Source organism: Peromyscus leucopus, chromosome X (genome assembly GCF_004664715.2).
Source record: "Peromyscus leucopus breed LL Stock chromosome X, UCI_PerLeu_2.1, whole genome shotgun sequence".
Classification (NCBI taxonomy): Eukaryota; Metazoa; Chordata; class Mammalia; order Rodentia; family Cricetidae; genus Peromyscus; species Peromyscus leucopus.
This window is the reverse complement of record NC_051083.1, coordinates 41,303,210-41,321,386: the sequence shown is the minus strand read 5'-3', so window position 1 is coordinate 41,321,386 and position 18,177 is coordinate 41,303,210. Positions and strand designations below refer to the sequence as shown.

General features: G+C 36.9%; 1 protein-coding gene across 1 annotated transcript in view; it reads left to right on the top strand.

Moving 5' to 3' along the window:
• Cfap47 (cilia and flagella associated protein 47) overlaps window positions 1-18,177 on the top strand; it is a 236,509-nt gene that overhangs the window by 47,713 nt on the left and 170,619 nt on the right. The window contains exons 21-22 of the mRNA XM_028872040.2: window positions 4,329-4,423; window positions 15,869-16,010. Of these exons, the coding sequence (XP_028727873.1) occupies window positions 4,329-4,423; window positions 15,869-16,010 (237 nt within the window). The remainder of the gene's footprint in view (window positions 1-4,328; window positions 4,424-15,868; window positions 16,011-18,177) is intronic.

Here is an 18,177-nt window from a genome sequence, read left to right as displayed (position 1 = left end):
TAAATATACCTATTGTACTATTAGAACACTTGGATAACATGATATATAGCTGTATTTATTAATTAGGTTCATGTAACAAGTATGTTATATAATTGTTTATGATGTAACTTAAAATATAATTGTTAATTTTACATTCTCAGAATTGTTTGCAGTCTTCCCTCTTGTGTGTACTCATGTATCATGAGTCTATATGTTTATTCTAGTTTAAATGAAATGTATATGTATACTTGTATGAGTGTATTGTTTCCTTTTTACTTAGCAACTAAGCCTCATGGGCCAAATCTGGTTTTAACTTTTTCTTATAAACCAAGTTTTATTAGAATGTAGATTTATTTGCCTGTTGCTTTTTGCTGCTTTCATGTTAAAATGGCAGAATTGAAGAATTGGGTTAGAAATCGTGTCTCTCAAAGTATAGAGTATCTGTTATTTGAACCCTTACAGAAAATGTGTTTTTCCAATTGACTCAGTTAATTCCTCATCAGTAAATATTTGACAAATCAAAATTTTAGCCTCAACAGTAGACTAAGTCTATAAGATAACTAAGACATTTTCTATGATCTTAAGAAGTGAACAGTAAGGTTATCTGTCAGCATCTCAGTGACAAACAGGTGAACCATTCAGAGGGTTTGACTAAATAGACTTAGAGTACGATTGTATGGAGTCTAGGGCAGTATTAAGGAAAAAGTGGGTGGAAGCTGCTATTATCTCTAATCCTGAAGGAACAAGAGGAAAGAGTACATTGGTGATCTAGCAGACGATGATGTTATGGACAATGAGGCAACTACTAAGTACTATAGTGACAAAGCAATGGAGCCATTGCTAGAACTGCAACCAAGGCTTGTGAAAGAGTAGAAGGATAAACATTTAACTTTTTCTCATCTCCTACTTTGAACTATTTTGCTGGTGCTTTCTGTGGTGGGACTTAATCAGGAGAAATAGCAAGGAAGCTTGACTTACTGTTTTAGAGAAGTCAAGGTAGAGTAAAGCCAAGAAATATGAGTATTAGGTCTAGGTGACAAATGGTGACTACCTATAGGAGTAGGTAAACTAAAAATCAGGTTTTTACCATATAACGTGACTAATAATGCAAGACAGTTCCTCACATGCTGTTAAAGGAATATACATTGGGGAAAAACTAGTCTAGACTAGTTTTCAGAACACTGATATTTATTATACATCTTAAGGAATTGAAAGAAAATAAACAAGGGTATATGTGAAAGAATGGGAGTAAAGCCCTTGTATGGAGTTAGTGTGATTAGTAGTTGGAGTGTGAGACCAAGGTTGTGAAGGTACCTTTGTGGATTTTTTTTATTTTTTGAGACAGGGTGTCACTTGTGTAGCCTGGCTGGCTTAGAACTCCCTCTGTAGATGAGGCTGGCCTCAAACTAACAGAGATCCATCTGTCTCTGCCTCTCAAGTGTCGGGATTAATGACTTTCTGGACCTTTAGAGGTTAAGCTGCATGATTACAGGATTTATATGCAGGCAATGGCATAATTAGGCTTGCACTTTTCTTCTGCAGTTTAAGGAGAAGGTGCTGGGAGGAAGATAGGGAGATAGATGTCGTGGCCACAAGAGTGAAAAGTGATGATAGCTCTGGACTCAGGCAGGGGAACTGGCCAAGGGAAGGAAGAGAGTACAAATACAGACAAATGAGGAATTATCTGACCCGATAATAATGTAGGTGCATGTATTGAGGAGGAGGAATTTCCAACCATTTCTGATTTTTGACCCTAAGATCCAGGTATCTGAGAGTTCAGTTCATAGTTAATAGAATGCTGGAGTCAGATCATGATTAAAAAGGCACTCTGTGTTTGAATATCTTACTTAGTTGTCCATAGCAAGTTTAGACTAGACTATTGGGAATCTATATGAAATCTATGTTTATTTATTAAAATGTGTATGTTGAAGCAATTTTTAGCCTTTTGACACTTTATTCTGGTTACCCATACACTCTTGTTCCATGAATCGACTCTTCTTGGCAATTTTTTGCAAAGTGCTTTTCTTCTCATAATTGACTTATCTCTAGTTCAAGCCTCTCTTCAAGGACGCTGTTATCTTTTCATATGAATTTCAGCTTCCAACCCCTCCTTATTCCTGTTCCACAGAGTATTATATTCAAAGATCTGATCAAATTTCTCTACTTAAAAAGCTCTCTTGGTTTCCTTTTACCAGTAGCAGTGTTTCAGGGAAACAGGCCGCACAAAGTAAACAAAGCACATAAGTTGATTTTAATAGCTAGTAACAGTAAAACATTTTCTTAAGCCATTCTGAAAATGTATTTTCTTATAAATATTTTAACAGATAAATGTCTATCTTTGACATCTTACTGATTTCCAACAAAATCCTCTAAGTATTATTTGATAGAGTGACATATGGGAAAAGTAATGTTAACATACATACTGTATTTACTGAGCGTGAGAACAGACAACAAGATACAACAAAACCCACTTTAAGAGTTTTACTAGGGAAATAGGAAAAGAGGGAGAGTGAGCAAGCCTGCCGGAAAGAGGTGTGGCTGAAGGGTAAAGGGAACAGGTAGAGTCCATTTTCTAGGATAACCTCGCGCATGTGTATAGGGGCTTATGTAGCCATGCCATGCATGCACATAGATTATGTGGCCATGCTGTGCATAGACTAAGTAGGACATAAGGCCCTGGGGTGACTAGGCATTTTGTTTAAATGCGGACAGCACATGCAAGGTTGTGGAACTCCGGAAGTGGCTAGTAGGATGCTGGAAACGATAACAATACATTTATGCATGACTTCACTTTGTCATTCTAGTTACTGCTCATTGTAGGCACCATAGATTGCCTTCTGGAACCATACTATATCCTACATTTCAACAGCCCTGAATTTCCTAGAATAATACATCCCTTTTCTCTATGCTCCTTGAGGTCTTACCATCTCTTATAAACTGGTTGCATCTTCCTGTGTTTTATAGATCATTGATAGTCTCATTTGAACTCTTGTTAAGTACATGGAAATATATTTGCTTTTTACTATGAAACTAACCAGATTCTGCCAGTAGTAGAGGGCTCTGTGTACATGTTTCATTTTTGTTTTTGTTTTTTCTGTTAACCTTCATAGAGTGTATATTCCATAAGATACAGTACAATATTTATAATTTTTATTTTTAGTAAAGTTGTCTATTCAAGTACTGTGCACATAATTAGTTGAGGGCATAGTCAAGGAAAGAAAAATATACCAGGGAGCAATGGGAAATATTTTTTACATATATCTCATATTTGCTTCTAAATATTTGTTTAGCTAAACTATCTTATTTTATATATATTTATCTATCCTAGTTAGCTATTCTTTGATGTTTCATATTGATATATTTTGTATATTTTCTTCGGCCACAAAAGTTTTAGTATTAGTATACAGTCAATGGATTAATTTGTTCCATGGTTTGCCTATCAAACCATGGGTAAGTGAATTTGAGTGAGAAGAAAGACGGGATCAGTTACTAAATTTGATTTCCAGATAGAGTCAATTAAGATTATCATTCGTGGGATTAATAAGGTAAGTGTAATGTGGGGAGTAGATTTTACAGATTGTTTTGTGTAAAGAAAAGGGGTTCCACTGCAACTTCCATTTGAACTTTCAGCAATTAATTTATGTGGGACAAAGGTATTAATACATAATATCTTTATTCTTGAAATAATCCCATTTTGACAAGAATTTTTCTTTTGTGAAATTGTTTGCCTTGTTTTTATGATGTTGTTTTTAATGACTAATATTCTTTGAGACCCTATAATAGTAGGGTGGCAATAGTTAATACTAATGCATCAATCACATGTACATATGTACAAATATGTGCTTCTGAAAGGAAATTTTAAGTGTCTCCTCAAAAATAAATGATGGATAATTGAAGTAATTGGTATTCTTTGTAAATTTGTGAATTTTCTGGTGATCAAATAAGACTTCGGTCGTCTTTGCCTCCCCCTCATTACATAGGTCATTTCTTAGCTATTCTGACAACTATGACCAAGTCAGTTGCTCCTTATTCCTTTCCACCTTCATCAGAATATTACTATATTTATTTAACTTTGGAAAAATTTTATAGTGGACTTTTAATTATTTACTTCCTGATTCTGTGTTGCATATTTTTATGTGAGATTTGATGGTATAAATTCGGTATTAAGAATCATTGTTCACCTAGAAATTTTATGCAGCTTTACCCCTAGGTATTTCAGTAGTTGCATTTTGATTGCTATGAGTATTATAATGACATTTTCGGGGTTCACATTAAATAATATATATATATATATATATATATATATATATACATATATATGTTTTATATATCATTTTTTTCTTTTATAGGAGAGTTCAAAAATACAGAAGTTCCTTATATGTATGCCATAGAGGTAGAAGAAAGTACTTCTGTGGAATGTGGCATAGCATTTTCTCCTGTAGAAGTAAGTTTGGTTTTCTGTTACTCATATCATGGAAGAGTAGTAGGATTACAGATTAGCTATTTAAGAATCTATCAGATATCACCTAAGTTCTGTTTTGAGTGGGTCTTATTCTAAGGAGTGACTATGCATAGCTATAACTTTTAATTCAGTAATGTAATTACTAGATTGTCAGAATTCAATGTTGGAGTTCAGCCCTGATCTATTAAAGGGTTCCTTGAAGAGGGGAGTGAGGAATTGAGAAATGCTAGATGGAAATATAGATGAAGAAAAAGACAGAAATACAGGATATCTTCTGGAGGGTCCTGGGTCAATACCCACTCTTTATTTCTAATGGGCTTTTTATATACTAGCAAGGGGAAAGGCCTAAGACCTCCCCATTTCTTTTTTCCCTTTTTTTTTTTTTTTGGTGTTTCGAGACAGGGTTGCTCTGTGTAGCTTTGCGCCTTGGACTCACAGAGATCTGCCTGGCTCTGCCTCCTGAGTGCTGGGATTAAAGACGTGCGCCACCACCGCCCGGCTAAGACCTCCCCATTTCAAGTTCAAAGCACAGTGCACAACCAAGTATAGACCCTTCAAAATACTTGGTAACATGCCCCATGCAAAGCGTCTTGTGATTAGGCCTTGAAGCATAAGACACCTTGTAACCATGCCTTTGCACTCTATTATTATGCTGCCTTGGAGAGCAATATAACTCTGACTCTGACCTTGAGTCAAACCACAAGTTGGAATCTTTGTGGACTCCCACATTAGATATGCCTAATCCATGGGGAACTATGATTATATTGTCTTGGCTGTACTTACTATCAAACTTGAAATATGATATGTTGTCAAGGAATGATAGGATTAAGCCAATGAGAAAACAACTTATATTCAAGCTACCTTGTGTTTTATAATTATTTTTGAAGGTGACTCTTGGAATCATTATCTGAAATCCCCCAAAATATTGTGAACAATTAAAAGATGTTGTTTCCATGATGCTTAGTTAATATTGTTCCCATGATAACCAGTGATATTTTTGAACTGGAAAAAAATCAATATAAAAGAAAGAACCTTTATTGGAATGTGCCTATAAGGAATGGGTATCACTGGCTAAGTTTAAGAAGTAAGCTGTGGTATGCTTTTGTTTCAGATTTATTAAATGATAAGGATAGAGCTTCTTTTTTAAAATAATTTATTTATTTTTATTTGCATTGGTGTTTTGCCTGCATGTATGTCTGTGTGAGGGTGTCAGATCTTGGAGTTACAGACTGCCACGTGGGTACTGGGAATTGAACTTGGGTCCTCTGGAAGAGCAGTCAGTGTCCTCTTAACTGCTGAGCCATCTCTCTACCCTTTGGAAGTTCCTTTTTCACAATTATAGTGTAAGATTTATGCATCAGAAATAAAGCAAAACAAAACAAATAAACAAAAAGCAGTGTAGTTAAATTATTTGTATCAGTAAGTGCAGAAAATGATTTACTAAGTGAAAGCAATAATAATCCCCCCCATCCACCTTGACATGTCTGCTAGTGTTGTCATTATATGGGTCTTGGTTAGGCAACCATATTGTTTAGATATCACGGAAGCAATTTGCCTCATGTCTAGAAGACACTATTCAACAGCCATACTAGTTCTCTGATACAGTGGCTTAGGAAAATGACATTGTAGCTTTACTTCTAGAGTCTATGACCTCTCTGTCCATGGGTACTTGTATAGGTTTGCAATACCAGGCAGAAATTCCCTCCTATTGAACCTGCCTTAAATCCAATTACCCCTGTGAAAATAGTGCCACTATTGTATCATTGGGAATATCAAACTGGTCTAGTCATTGTTGTGGTTAGTAGACTTTACCTCTGGGTAGGACTGTTGATTACTTTTCTCCCTTAGCAGCTTTCATAGCATCTTTTACTACTATGAGAGCTAGTCCTCAGGGAGGAGAATTCCAGGTCAGTTCCAGCGGTATTCTTTCAGGTCCTTTGTCAAGTGTGCGGTGTCTTCAGCAACAGAGTCTTACCTTCAAGTTCTGGGAGGGAACTAAGGGTAATTGCAATCACTTATGTCATTTTGGGAGTGTCTTGGACAACTCCTGACCAACAACTTGAGTTTCCTCTTACTGGCTTTAAAGTTTCTGTTAGTGTATGGTTCTTAGGAGAAGCATTGTAGCCCCACCTGGCATAACTCCATTTAAACTTTCTCAATCTCTGTTTCTGCTTTTGTCTCTGCGTGCATGCGTGCGTGCGTGCGTGCATGTGTGTTATATATATTTTCATTTGTATATACACATACATTTCTGCATATATATACATATATACACCTATATGTATTTTTAAGTAAACTTATAAAATAATTTTTCTTTATAGCTTTTTCAAACATCCTAATGTTAGTTGAGGGTGATCACTCAGGGGGACTAGAGAGTACCTGTTGCTCCTGCTGAAGAAACCAGTTCAATTCTCAGCACCCACATGGTGACTCATAAACATCTCTAATTCAGGTACTAGAACATCCAACACACTCTTCTGGCTTCCATTGACACCCAACATACAGGAGATACACATACATACATTCAGGATAAACATTCATACACGCAAGATAAAGAAGTATAAACAATTTAAAAAGGAGGGATGATTCATTGAACCTGGAGTTCAATATGATTTCCATAGGGCTGTAGAAGTTTTCATTTCCAACAGCAATGGAAGAGTGTATTCCTTGTTTATCCTTGCCAGTAAGAGCTGTCACTTGTGCTATGGATCTTGGCTATTCTGACAGGTGTAAGATAGAATCTCAAAGTATCTGCATTTCCTTGCTGACTAAATATGTTGGACATTGCTTTAAGTCATTCTTAGCCATTTGAGATTCCTTTATTGAGAATTCTCTGTCTAGATCTGTATCCCATTTTTAATTGGATCATTTGGGTTTTTGATATCTAGTCTATTGAGCTCTTTATATATTTTGGATATTGGTCCTCTATCAGATGTAGAGTTGGTAAAAACCATTTCCCATTCTGTAGGCTTGTGCTTTGTCCAAATGCGAGTATCCTTTGCTTTACATCAGCTTTTAAGTTTCAGAAGGTCCCTTTTATTAATTGTTGATCTTAGTGCTTGCATTATCAGTGCTCTGTTAAATAAGTCTTCTCCTGTGCCAATGCATTCAAGGCTGTTCCCCATTTTTCTCTTCTGTTAAGTTCAGTGCATCTGGTTTTATGTTGAGGTCTTTGATCCATTTGGACTTTAGTTTGGAGCAGGGTAATAAATATGAATCTATTTGCTTTCTTCTACATGCTGAAAACCAGTTTGACCAGCACCATTTGTTGATGATGCCGGCTTTTTTTCCCAGTGTGTATTTCTGGCTTCTTTATAAAAACTCAGGTGTTCATGTGTGTGTGGATTTATGTCCAGGTCTTCAGTTCAATCCCATTTATCAACATGTCTGTTTTAATGCCAATACCATGCTGTTTTTATGACTATAGCTCTGTAGTACAACTTGAAATTGGGAATGATTGGACATCCAGCAGTTTTTTTTTCTTTTACTGTTCAGTATTGTGTTTTAGCTGTCCTGGAGGGTTTCTCCCCCCCCCCCCCAAGACAGGGTTTCTCTGTGTAGCTTTGGTGCCTGTCCTGGATCTCATTGTGTAGACCAGGCTGGCCTTGCACTCACTGAGATCTGCCTGGCTCTGCCTCCCTGAGTGCAGGGATTAAGAGTGCAGGGATTAAAGGCAAGCGCCACCCCCGCCAGGCCCTGGAGGTTTTTGTCTGTTTTTCATATGAAGTTGAGAATTGAGCTTTCAAGGTCTGTAAAGAATTGAGTTGTAATTCTGATGGGGATTGCATTGAATCTGTAGATTGCTTTTGTTAGGATGGTATTTTTAATATGATAATCCTACTGATGTATAAAGCATGAGAGATTTTTCCATCTTCTGATAGCTTCAGTTTCTTTCTTCATGGACTTAAAATTCTTATTGTGCAGGTCTTTCACTTGCTTGGTTAGAGTTACCTCAAGCTATTTTATATTATCTGGGGCTATTGGGAAAGGTGTTATGTCCCTGATTTCTCTCTCAGTCTGTTTGTTATTTATGTATAGGAATTACTCTAGGAATTCTCAGACTTCACAAAAAGGGCAAACTCCTGTGTCTACCCCGCCTTATCACTTCTTCTCTCCATCTAGTCATATCACTTCCTGTTTTCTCCTCCCAATTGCTAGGGTTAAAGGTGTGTGACACCACTATCTGGCCTCTAGTGGCTAGCTCTGCACTCTGATCTCCAGGCAAGCTTTATTTGTTAGAGCACAAACAAAATATCACCATATCATACAATAGAGTTGTTTAGTTTCCCTGAGTTTGTAGTCTTTCTGTTGTTGTTGATAACTAGCTTTAATCTGTGGTGGTGTGATAGTATGCAGGGAGTGATTTCAGTTTTCTTGTATCTGTTTCATGCCTGAGTATGTGGTCCATTTTTGAGAAAGTTCTGTGATGTGCAGAGTGGAAGGTATATTCTTTTGTGTTTGGGTGAAGTGTTCTGTAAATATCTTAGGTCCATTTTGTTTATAACATCTGTTAGTTCCAGTATTTCTCCATTTAGTTCTTATCTGGATGACCTGTAAATTGGTAAGAGTCAGTTATTGATGTCTCCCACTATCAGTGTGTGAGGGTCAAGATGTGCTTTAAGCTGTAGTGTTTCTTTTACAAGCTTGGGGGCCCTTGTGTTTGGGGCATAGATGTTAAGAATTGAAATGCCTGGTAGATTCAGTCCAGGCAGGTCCAGTCCCCTCCTCCCAGACTGAGCCAAGCGTCCCTGTATAAGCCCCAGGTTTCAAACAGCCAACTCATGCACTGAGTACAGGACCTGGTCCCACTGCCTGGATGCCTCCCAAACAGATCAAGCTAATCAACTGTCTCACCTATTCAGAGGGCCTGATCCAGGTTGAACTCAATCCTCAGGGGAGTCTTTGCCCTGGAGGAGATGGGAATGGGGGTTGGGCTGGGGGGAAGGCAGGGTGGCGGGAGGGGGGTGAACAAGGGAATCTGTGTCTGATATGTAAAATTAAATTAAATTATAAAAGAAAAAAAAGAATTGAAATGCCATCTTGGTGGATTTTTCCATTGAGTATGTAGTGTCCTTCATCATCTCTTTTGATTAGTTTTGGTTTGAAGTCTGTTTGGTTAGATATTAAAATGTTTACACCAGCTTGCTTCTCAGGTTCATTTTCTTGGAATATCCTTTTTCCAACCCTTTACCCTGAGGTAATGTCTATCTTTGATATTGAGGTGTGTTTCTTGGATATAGCAGAAGGTGGGATCCTGCTTTTGTATCTATTTTGTTAATCTGTGCTTTTTTGGGGGGGAGGGGATTGAGTCCATTGATATTGAGAGATGTCAAGGACCAATGATTGCTGATTCCTGTTATTTTGGTGTTGGTGTTGGTGTTGGTTGCAGGGTGTGGGTGTGTACATGTGTGTATTAGTGCACATGAACAAGCAAGTAAGTTCACACACACATGTTTACCTTCTCTTGATTTTGCTGGTGTGAAATTATTTATTCCCTGTGTTTTCATGTGTGTAGTTAACCTCATTAGTTTGGAATTTTCCTTCTAGTGCCTTCTGTATTGCTGAATTCGGAAAGAATTAATGTTTAAATTTCACTTAATCATGGAATATCTTATATTCTCCATCTATGGTGATTGAAAGTTTGCTGGGTATAGTCTAGGCTGGCCTCTGTGGTCTCTTAGAGTGCGTCCAGGCCCTTCTCGCTTTTAGAGCCTCCATTGAGAAGTCAAATTCAATTCTAATAGGTCTCTCTTTATATATTACTTGGTCATTTTCCCTTGCAGTTTTTAATATTCTTTATTCTGTATGTTGTAGCAGGAATCTTTAAAGTTCTTATTAATAAAATCAAACCTGAGGCGAGTTATTGGGGTCCATGCTGGTAGATCAGAGAGACAGAACAAGCCACAGCTATCTCACTTCGCCGGATCCTCAGCTGGTCTCGTCTCCTCAGACTGGAGGCCTCTGAGTCCTCATCCGGAATGGGTCTCAGCTGAATTACTGCTCAAAAGCCTGAATGCTTAACCAGCCAAAATCTTCTAGTTTCTGGTCTTCACGCCTTATATATCTTTCTGCTTTCTACCACCACTCCCTGGGATTAAAGGCTGGCTTTCTGGGATTAAAGGTGTGTGTCACCATGCTTGGCTGTTTCCAATGTGGCCTTGAACTCACAGAGATCCAGAGGGATTTCTATCTCTGGAATGCTAGGATTAAAGGTGTGAGTGCCACCATTTTCTAGCCTTTGTATCTAGTGGCTGTCTGTTCTCTGACCCCAGATAAATTTATTAGAGTACACAATATTTTGGGGAACACAATACCACCACAGTATGTTTTATTAGGTGGCGAGGGGACTTTTCTGGTCTAGTTTTTTTTTTTTTTTTTTTTTTTTTTTTTTTTTTTTTTTTTTTTTTTTTTTTTTTCTCTCTCTCTCTCTTCTGTATGCTTCTTGTACCTATATAGGCATCTGCTTCTTTAGGTTAAGAATATTTTTTTCTGTGAATTTGATGAAAACATTTTCTGGGCCTTTGAAAAGCTCAGTTTCTTTTTCCGTCCTCTATTTTTATGTTTCATCTTTCATAGCTTCCAAAGTTTCCTGGATGCTTTGGTTTTTAAATTTAACATTTTCTTTGACTGATGTATTTCTTCTCTTGTATATTCAGTGTCTGACAGTCACTGTTTCATGTTTTATCTTCTGTTACTGACTCTTGCCTGTATAATTCTTGTTCAGATACCTAAATTCTTTATTTCTAGAGTTCCCTCAATTTGGACTTTATTTATTTATTCTATTTCTTTTTTTCAGGTCTTTAATAATTTAAATCATTTCTTTCAACTATTTGTTTGTGTCTTTACTTTCCTTAAAGGATTAATTAATTTCCTTCATTTTTTTGTTCATGCTTCCCTGTATTTTTTAAGGCATTTATTAATTTCCTCTTTAAGGATCTCCATCATCTTCATATTGTTGACTTTAAGGTGTTTTTCTTGTGCTTCAGGTGTGTTGGAATACTCAGGGTATAGCTGGCCTGTGTTTCCATGGATGTTGTTAATTGTGTTTTTATGCTCTCTAGACATCAGGTTTTGTGGCAGTTATGGACCCAGATTTTGCAGTTGGTTTCTAGTGGGATACAGTGAGGAATGCAAGGAGGCAGGTTAGGATGGGATGGTCACAGGAGATATGAGCAGGAGTTACTGTAACCTGTAGTTGGTGTTTTGTTGCAGTACTAAGGACAAGACTGGGGCTTGGCTCTGGTAGAACAGAGCGTATCCCCATTCTTACAGTGTTGTTGAAGGGATAATAATTTTGTAGGTGAGGTAGTTTTTTACATCACATCTTTACTTTTGAGGAAGACTCTTTTTAAACAAATTATGTATGAATGTTTAAGCTGAGAGAACAAATTGTATATGGCTTTCCACCTGTTCAAAATAGTAATGATACTTCTTCTTTGTGAACTTAAAAGTTCTTTTTTAGAAGACTGAATTTTATCTAAAAGGAGAGTTAAGTGTTCAAATGGATACATTGACTTACTTGGGTATATACTGACATCATGTCAAAATTGGATGTACTTAAATGAGTATTGATATCTTCCTTTATGTTAGATCTCTTTGAAATTTTTATCATTTATTTTATTTTTCAGATTATAATATAATTAGATTGTATCCACTTCCCTTTCTTTCCTCCGGTCTCTACCTTATCTTATTCTTGTCTTTCAAATTCATGGCCTCTTTTTCAATTAATTGTTGTTGCATATGTATGTATATATTCATAAATAAAACCTTTTTGGTCTGTATTAATTTTGATTTCTATTCCTATAACCTTGACTCTGAGATTTAATACTAGATCCATCAGTTAAGCCTCAATAGCCAATAACTGTCAGAACTAACTTATCAAAACTCAGACCACTTTTTAACTCATGTTTTCCTATAATAGTAGAACATCCCTATGGAATATGTTTTCATCTTTGTCACCTCTGATTCCCCTCATATGTGGATTTTGTTCTCTTTCCCCCGTCTTCTGATTCTACATTTCCACCATCCCTATTTACTCACTCCCCAGTAATCATTCATTCCACTGAACACACACACACACACACACACACACACACACTTACCAAGGGAACTGCTTTTTGTCTTGGTTTTCCTTTTTAATAGTCCTTCTGGCTCTTAGTGTAGGCCTAGAAGTTAATATTTTCTGGAGTCCTTTTTGGTTTGATTTTTTCTAGGCTATTTTTGTTTAAAGGTCCTGCTTCTTTGAATTTTGTGTTGTATGAATATATGCTCCATCCAGGTAGGTTTTCTCTGATTCCCAATCTCCTAATGAGTCTTGCATGCTTCTCTCATTTCTTAAGTAATTTTTTATATCCCCATAGAAGCCAATCTAGAACTTTAGCCTCCCAATTCCTTGTCTTTGTATTTCCATAAACTATTGCTCTCTTCCTTGTGATTGGGAACCCATCTACATCCAATAATAGGAAGAGAGTGACAGTTTGAAACACTATTTGACTATATTTTACTTTAAAATATAACCCCTATCATATGCAGAAAAACATTAAAAATAAAATAATTGGCTAAAAATGATGCATAGTTGGCCTGATGTTTCCACTGGTCCTTAGTGAGAAGATTCAGCAACCACAAAATAAAAGATACTTGGGAAAAATATGCATCTGTGATGGTGCACATATTATTTTTTGTCATTATTCCCTAAGCAATATAATTTAACAACTATCTATATATCATTAATATTATATTAAATTTTTTAAGTAGTCTAGATTTAAAGGAGGTGGCAAGGTAGCTCAGTAGGGTAAGGGGTTTTTGCTCCCAAGCTTGATGACCTGAATTGAATTCTTAGAGCTCACATGGTGAAAGAACAAGTCTCACTTTGTCCTGCGACTTCCACATAAGCACTGTTGCATGCACAAACCTATACATATCTATATATTATGTAAATAAATATAAAAATTGAGGACTATAGATATAGCTGAGTGATTATGATGGTTTGAAAGAAAATGGTCCCCATAGGCTCATATAGTATGTGGCACTATTTGGAGGTGTGGTCTTGTTGGAGTAGAAGTGGCCTTGTTGGAAGAAGTGTGTCACTGTGTGGATGAGCTCTGAGGTCTTATATGACCCACCCAGTGTCACTCTTTCTGCTGCCTGTTGATCCAGATGTAGAACTCTCAGCTACCTGTTAAGCACCATCCCGCCTGCAGGGTGCTGTGTTTCCCACCATGACAATTAAGGAGGACTAAACCTCTGAAACTGTTAGCCAGTACCTATTAAATGCTTTGCATTACTGAAGTTGCTATGGTCGTGGTGACTCTTCTAACTCTAAGACAGTTAGTAAGAGCTCCCTTGCTCTTGCAGAAAACCCAGGTTCAATTTGGAGCACCCATATACTTGCTCACAACCGTTCATCGTTCTAGTTCCAGGGAGTCCCATGCCTCCTTCTGACCTCTGTGGGCACTAGGCACACATATGGTAAACATACATATATGCAGTCAAAACACCTATTACATAAAAGAAAAATATCAAAAGTGTATGACTGTGTTGTGCAAATTATATACAAATTATTTGTATATGGGATTTGAATATGCATCCTCTCATTTTACTGTTCACACTTAGGAATGGGAAGACTATAAATATATCCTAGAGCCATGCCTCATGGTTACAAAGGGTTGGCTGTCAGTAATGTTTGGGCATATAGTATAGAATGTTGATTTATTTTAATTTGCAAATGGAAAACAGCAGTTCAATCAGAAGCAGAGAAAGAGAAGAAAGAAAATCTAACTGGTCTCTGAAGTCTAGATAAGAAGTTCCCGAAGAAATAAGATGAAACACATTTTGTTGTATTTTTTCTTTATGTGTGAAATATGAAAGCAAATTATATTTATATATATTTAGTCAGTTTACTCCTTGATATCTATTTTCAGATACTATTGCAGAAATAGATTATCATGGAAATGAGTGTTTTGAAATGGCCATTAAAATAAAACATGCTTCTGTTTTTTATGCTTCTCAATTTTGTTATGAAAACAGATGATTTATGTAAGATTCCATAGCAAGAGAAGGAATTGACAGTGATATGGTCAGATACAGTTAAATAAAATAAAAATGAAAACCCAGTGTTTTGCATAACCAGAGTAATGTGAATCTCCAGATCTGAAAGGATGCCTGTTATATGAGGTTGATGTTCATTTATAAATAATAAAACTTTATTTGTTAGCATGTATTCTTAGTAGAGTATAGCACTAGATATGTCCTTAGATACCATCTTTGTTGTCAGGATATTGGGGGCTTTTTTGTTATATCTCCGAGTTTAAAAAAAGCATTTTTTTTATTTCTTTCTACTGTTCAACTCTAGAAACTTACGGGAACATTGGACAGTAGTTTGTGTATCTGTGTATTGTGAGTGTGCAAACATCTTTAGTATCATTGATTATTGTTAATTTTATTTACGCAGTTGTGTAGGTGAGAAATGGTACCTCTTGTAATTTTTCCACTTTTTTAAATTTAAATTTATTTGTAGTGGGTTGTGTGGGTGGAGCTCAGAGAATAAGTTGTAGGAGTCAGTTCTCTACTTGCACCTTATGGGTCCTGGGGATTGAACTCAGATCATCAGGCTAGGCAGCAAGCATCATTATGCCCTGAGCCATCTCAGTGGGCCATATCCTGTGATTTCAATATGCATTTCCTTGATGTTTGATGTAACACATATTTGCTTGTGCTAATGTGTCACTGTGTACAAATCTTCTCTGAAATGTCTTTCCCACACTCTCATCTATATTTTCATTATCTAGACCATTTTATAATTGATCTCCGAATGTTATTTGTATATTTTTTGATATTAGTTAGAATTTTGATGAGAAATGTGTTTTGGCTCATTTTATGTTCCTAAAATTATTTGTAGCAGAATAAATGTTTTAAATTTTTATGATACAGATTAATAATTCTCTTTTTTATGAATGATATATTTGTCATAGTATTTATGAAGTCCTTGCCTATGCAAGGATCACAAAGACTTTTCTCTATTTTTCCAAATATTTTAGGTTTTATTGTTGGATATTTGGTTCATTTTTATGGTTTAATTTTGAGACAAGGTTTCTCTGTGTAGCTTTGGAGCCTGTCCTGGTACTCACTCTGTAGACCATGTTGTCCTCAAACTCACAGAGATCTGCCTGCCTCTGCCTCCTGAGTGCTGAGATTAAAGGCGTGTGTCACCACCTGGCTGGTTCGTTTTTAATAAATAAGCATTTTAAAAGCAATTTATCTGATGGTTTTAGAGACTTATTTTTAACATAGTGAATAATATAGTCTTCACTTTATTAAATAAATGTAGTTTCAATGCCATAAGATAATTTTAGTTTGAAAAAGGTAATTTTGATGAATCAACAGTATCAAAATCCTCAAAGTTTTAAGTATTTTTTGTGTTTTTGACAGGTAGCGACATATGACTTTAGCTTTCCTGTCCATATTAATTCCTTTAAGGCTTCAGAACTGTACTGCGAATATTCATCAAAGAAAAAGATTTTGATGCCAAGAGTGTCACCACTTATTCCACCATGTTTTGTTCAAGCTACTGGTATGTTATATGAAAGTCAGTTGATGTGTTTTGGTCAAAGATTTACACTTAACATCTAAAAGTAAAGAAAAATCAGAGTATCAGTTTTAGTTTTCAAAATATGAAGTATTAGAAAATAAAAATCACCACTCCATTTCTTTTTTTTTAATTAATTAAACATAGTCATTTATTTTATATCCCCACCACAGTTTCCCACTCTTCCTCTCCTCCTATTCCTCTAACCTCCTGCCCCCTCTGTCTCTGATCAGAAAGGGGCAGGCCTCTTATGGGTGTCAACAAAGCATGGCATACCAAATTGAGGTAGGATTAAACTCCTCCCCTTGTATTAAGGCTGGGCAAGGCTACCCAGTATGAGGATTTGGTTTCTGGAAGCCAGCCAAAGCGTTAGGGACAGGCCCTGTTTCCACCACTAGGTGTCCCACAAGTAGACCAAGCTACACAACTGTCAGATACATGTAAAGGGCCTAGGATGGTCCCATATAGGTTTCCTAGCTATCAGTCCAGAGTCTGTGAGCTCCTATGAGCCCAGGTTTGTTGTTTTTGTGGGTTCCCTTGTGATGATCTTGACCTACCCTGGCTAGTACAATCCTTCCTCCCTCTCTTCAACAGGATTCCCTGAGATCAGCCAAGTGCTTGGCTGTGGATGTCTACATCTGTTTCCATTAGTCACTCTGATGACAATTGGGGTAGTTACCAATCTGATTACAGGCTATGACCAATTCAGTCTTCCTATCCATTATTGCTAGGAGTCTTAGCTGGGATTATCCTTGTAGATTCCTGGGAGTATCCCTTGTACCAGGTTTCTACCTGACCTCAAAATGCCCTTCCCATCAAGTTGTCTCTTTAACTACGTTCCCCCTCTACTCACCCCCCAACCTAATCCTTCGTGTTCCATCCCTGCCAGCCCCCAGTTTACCCAGGAGATCTCTTCTGTTTCCCCTTTCTATGGAAATCCATGCATCCTTATCCCCCTTTGAGCCTTCCTTGTTACCTAGCCTCTCTGGGGCTGTGGATTGTAGCATGGTTAGCTGTTACAGCTAGTATCAATTTATGAGTGAGTACATACAATGTTTGTCTTTTTGGGTCTTGGTTACCTCACTCAAGATGACTTTTTTCTAGTTCCCTCCATTTGCCTTCAAATTTCCTGATGGCATTTTTTTTAACATCTGAGTAATTCTCTGTTGTGTACATGTACCATATTTTCTTTATCCATTCATTTTTTTACTTTTGTTTTGTTTTGTTTTTCGAGACAGGGTTTCTCTGTGTAGCTTTGCGACTTTCTTGGAACTTGCTTTGTAGACCAGGCTGGCCTTGAGCTCACAGATATACATCTGCCTCTGCCTCCTGAGTGCTGGGATTAAAGGCATAAGCCACCCCTGCCTGCCTCTTTATCCATTCTTTATTTGAGGGTCATCTAAGTTTTTTTTCGGGTCTGGATATTACAAATAATGCTTTCATGAATATAGTTGAGCAAGTGTCCTTGTTGAATGATTGAGCATGCTTTGGGTATGTGTCCAAGAGTGGTATGGCTGGGTCTTGAGGTAGACTTGATTCCCAATTTTTTGAGAAACTGCCATATTGATTTCCAAAGTGGCTGTACAAGTTTGCACTCCCACCAAAGGTGGAGGAGTGTTCCCTTTGCTCCAAATCCCCACCAGCATAAGCTGTTACTAGTGTTTTTGATTGTAGCTATTCTGACTGGTGTATGGTGGAATTTCAGAATCCTGATGGCTAAGGATGTTGAACAATTCTTTGTCTCTCAGCCATTATAGATTCTTCTGTTGAGAATTCTCTGTTTAGATCTGCACCCTGTTTTTAATTGGATTATTTGTCTTTTTGGTATCTAGTTTCTTGAGTTTTTTATATAGTTAGGATATCAGTCCTGTGTCAGATCTAGGGTTGGTGAAGATATTTTCCCATTCTGTAGGCTGCCATTTTGTCTTACTTACCATGTCCTTTGTCTTACAGAAGCTTCTCAGTTTCATGAAGTTCCATTTATTAATTGTTGATCTCAGTGTTTGTGCTACTGGTATTCTATTTAGGAAGTTGTCTCCTGTTCCATTGCTTTTTGTTCAGGAAGTTGTCTCCTGTGCCAGTGCGTTTGAGGCTCTTTCCCACTTTCTCTTCTATCAGGTTCAGTGTAACTGGATGTGTATTGAGGTCTCTG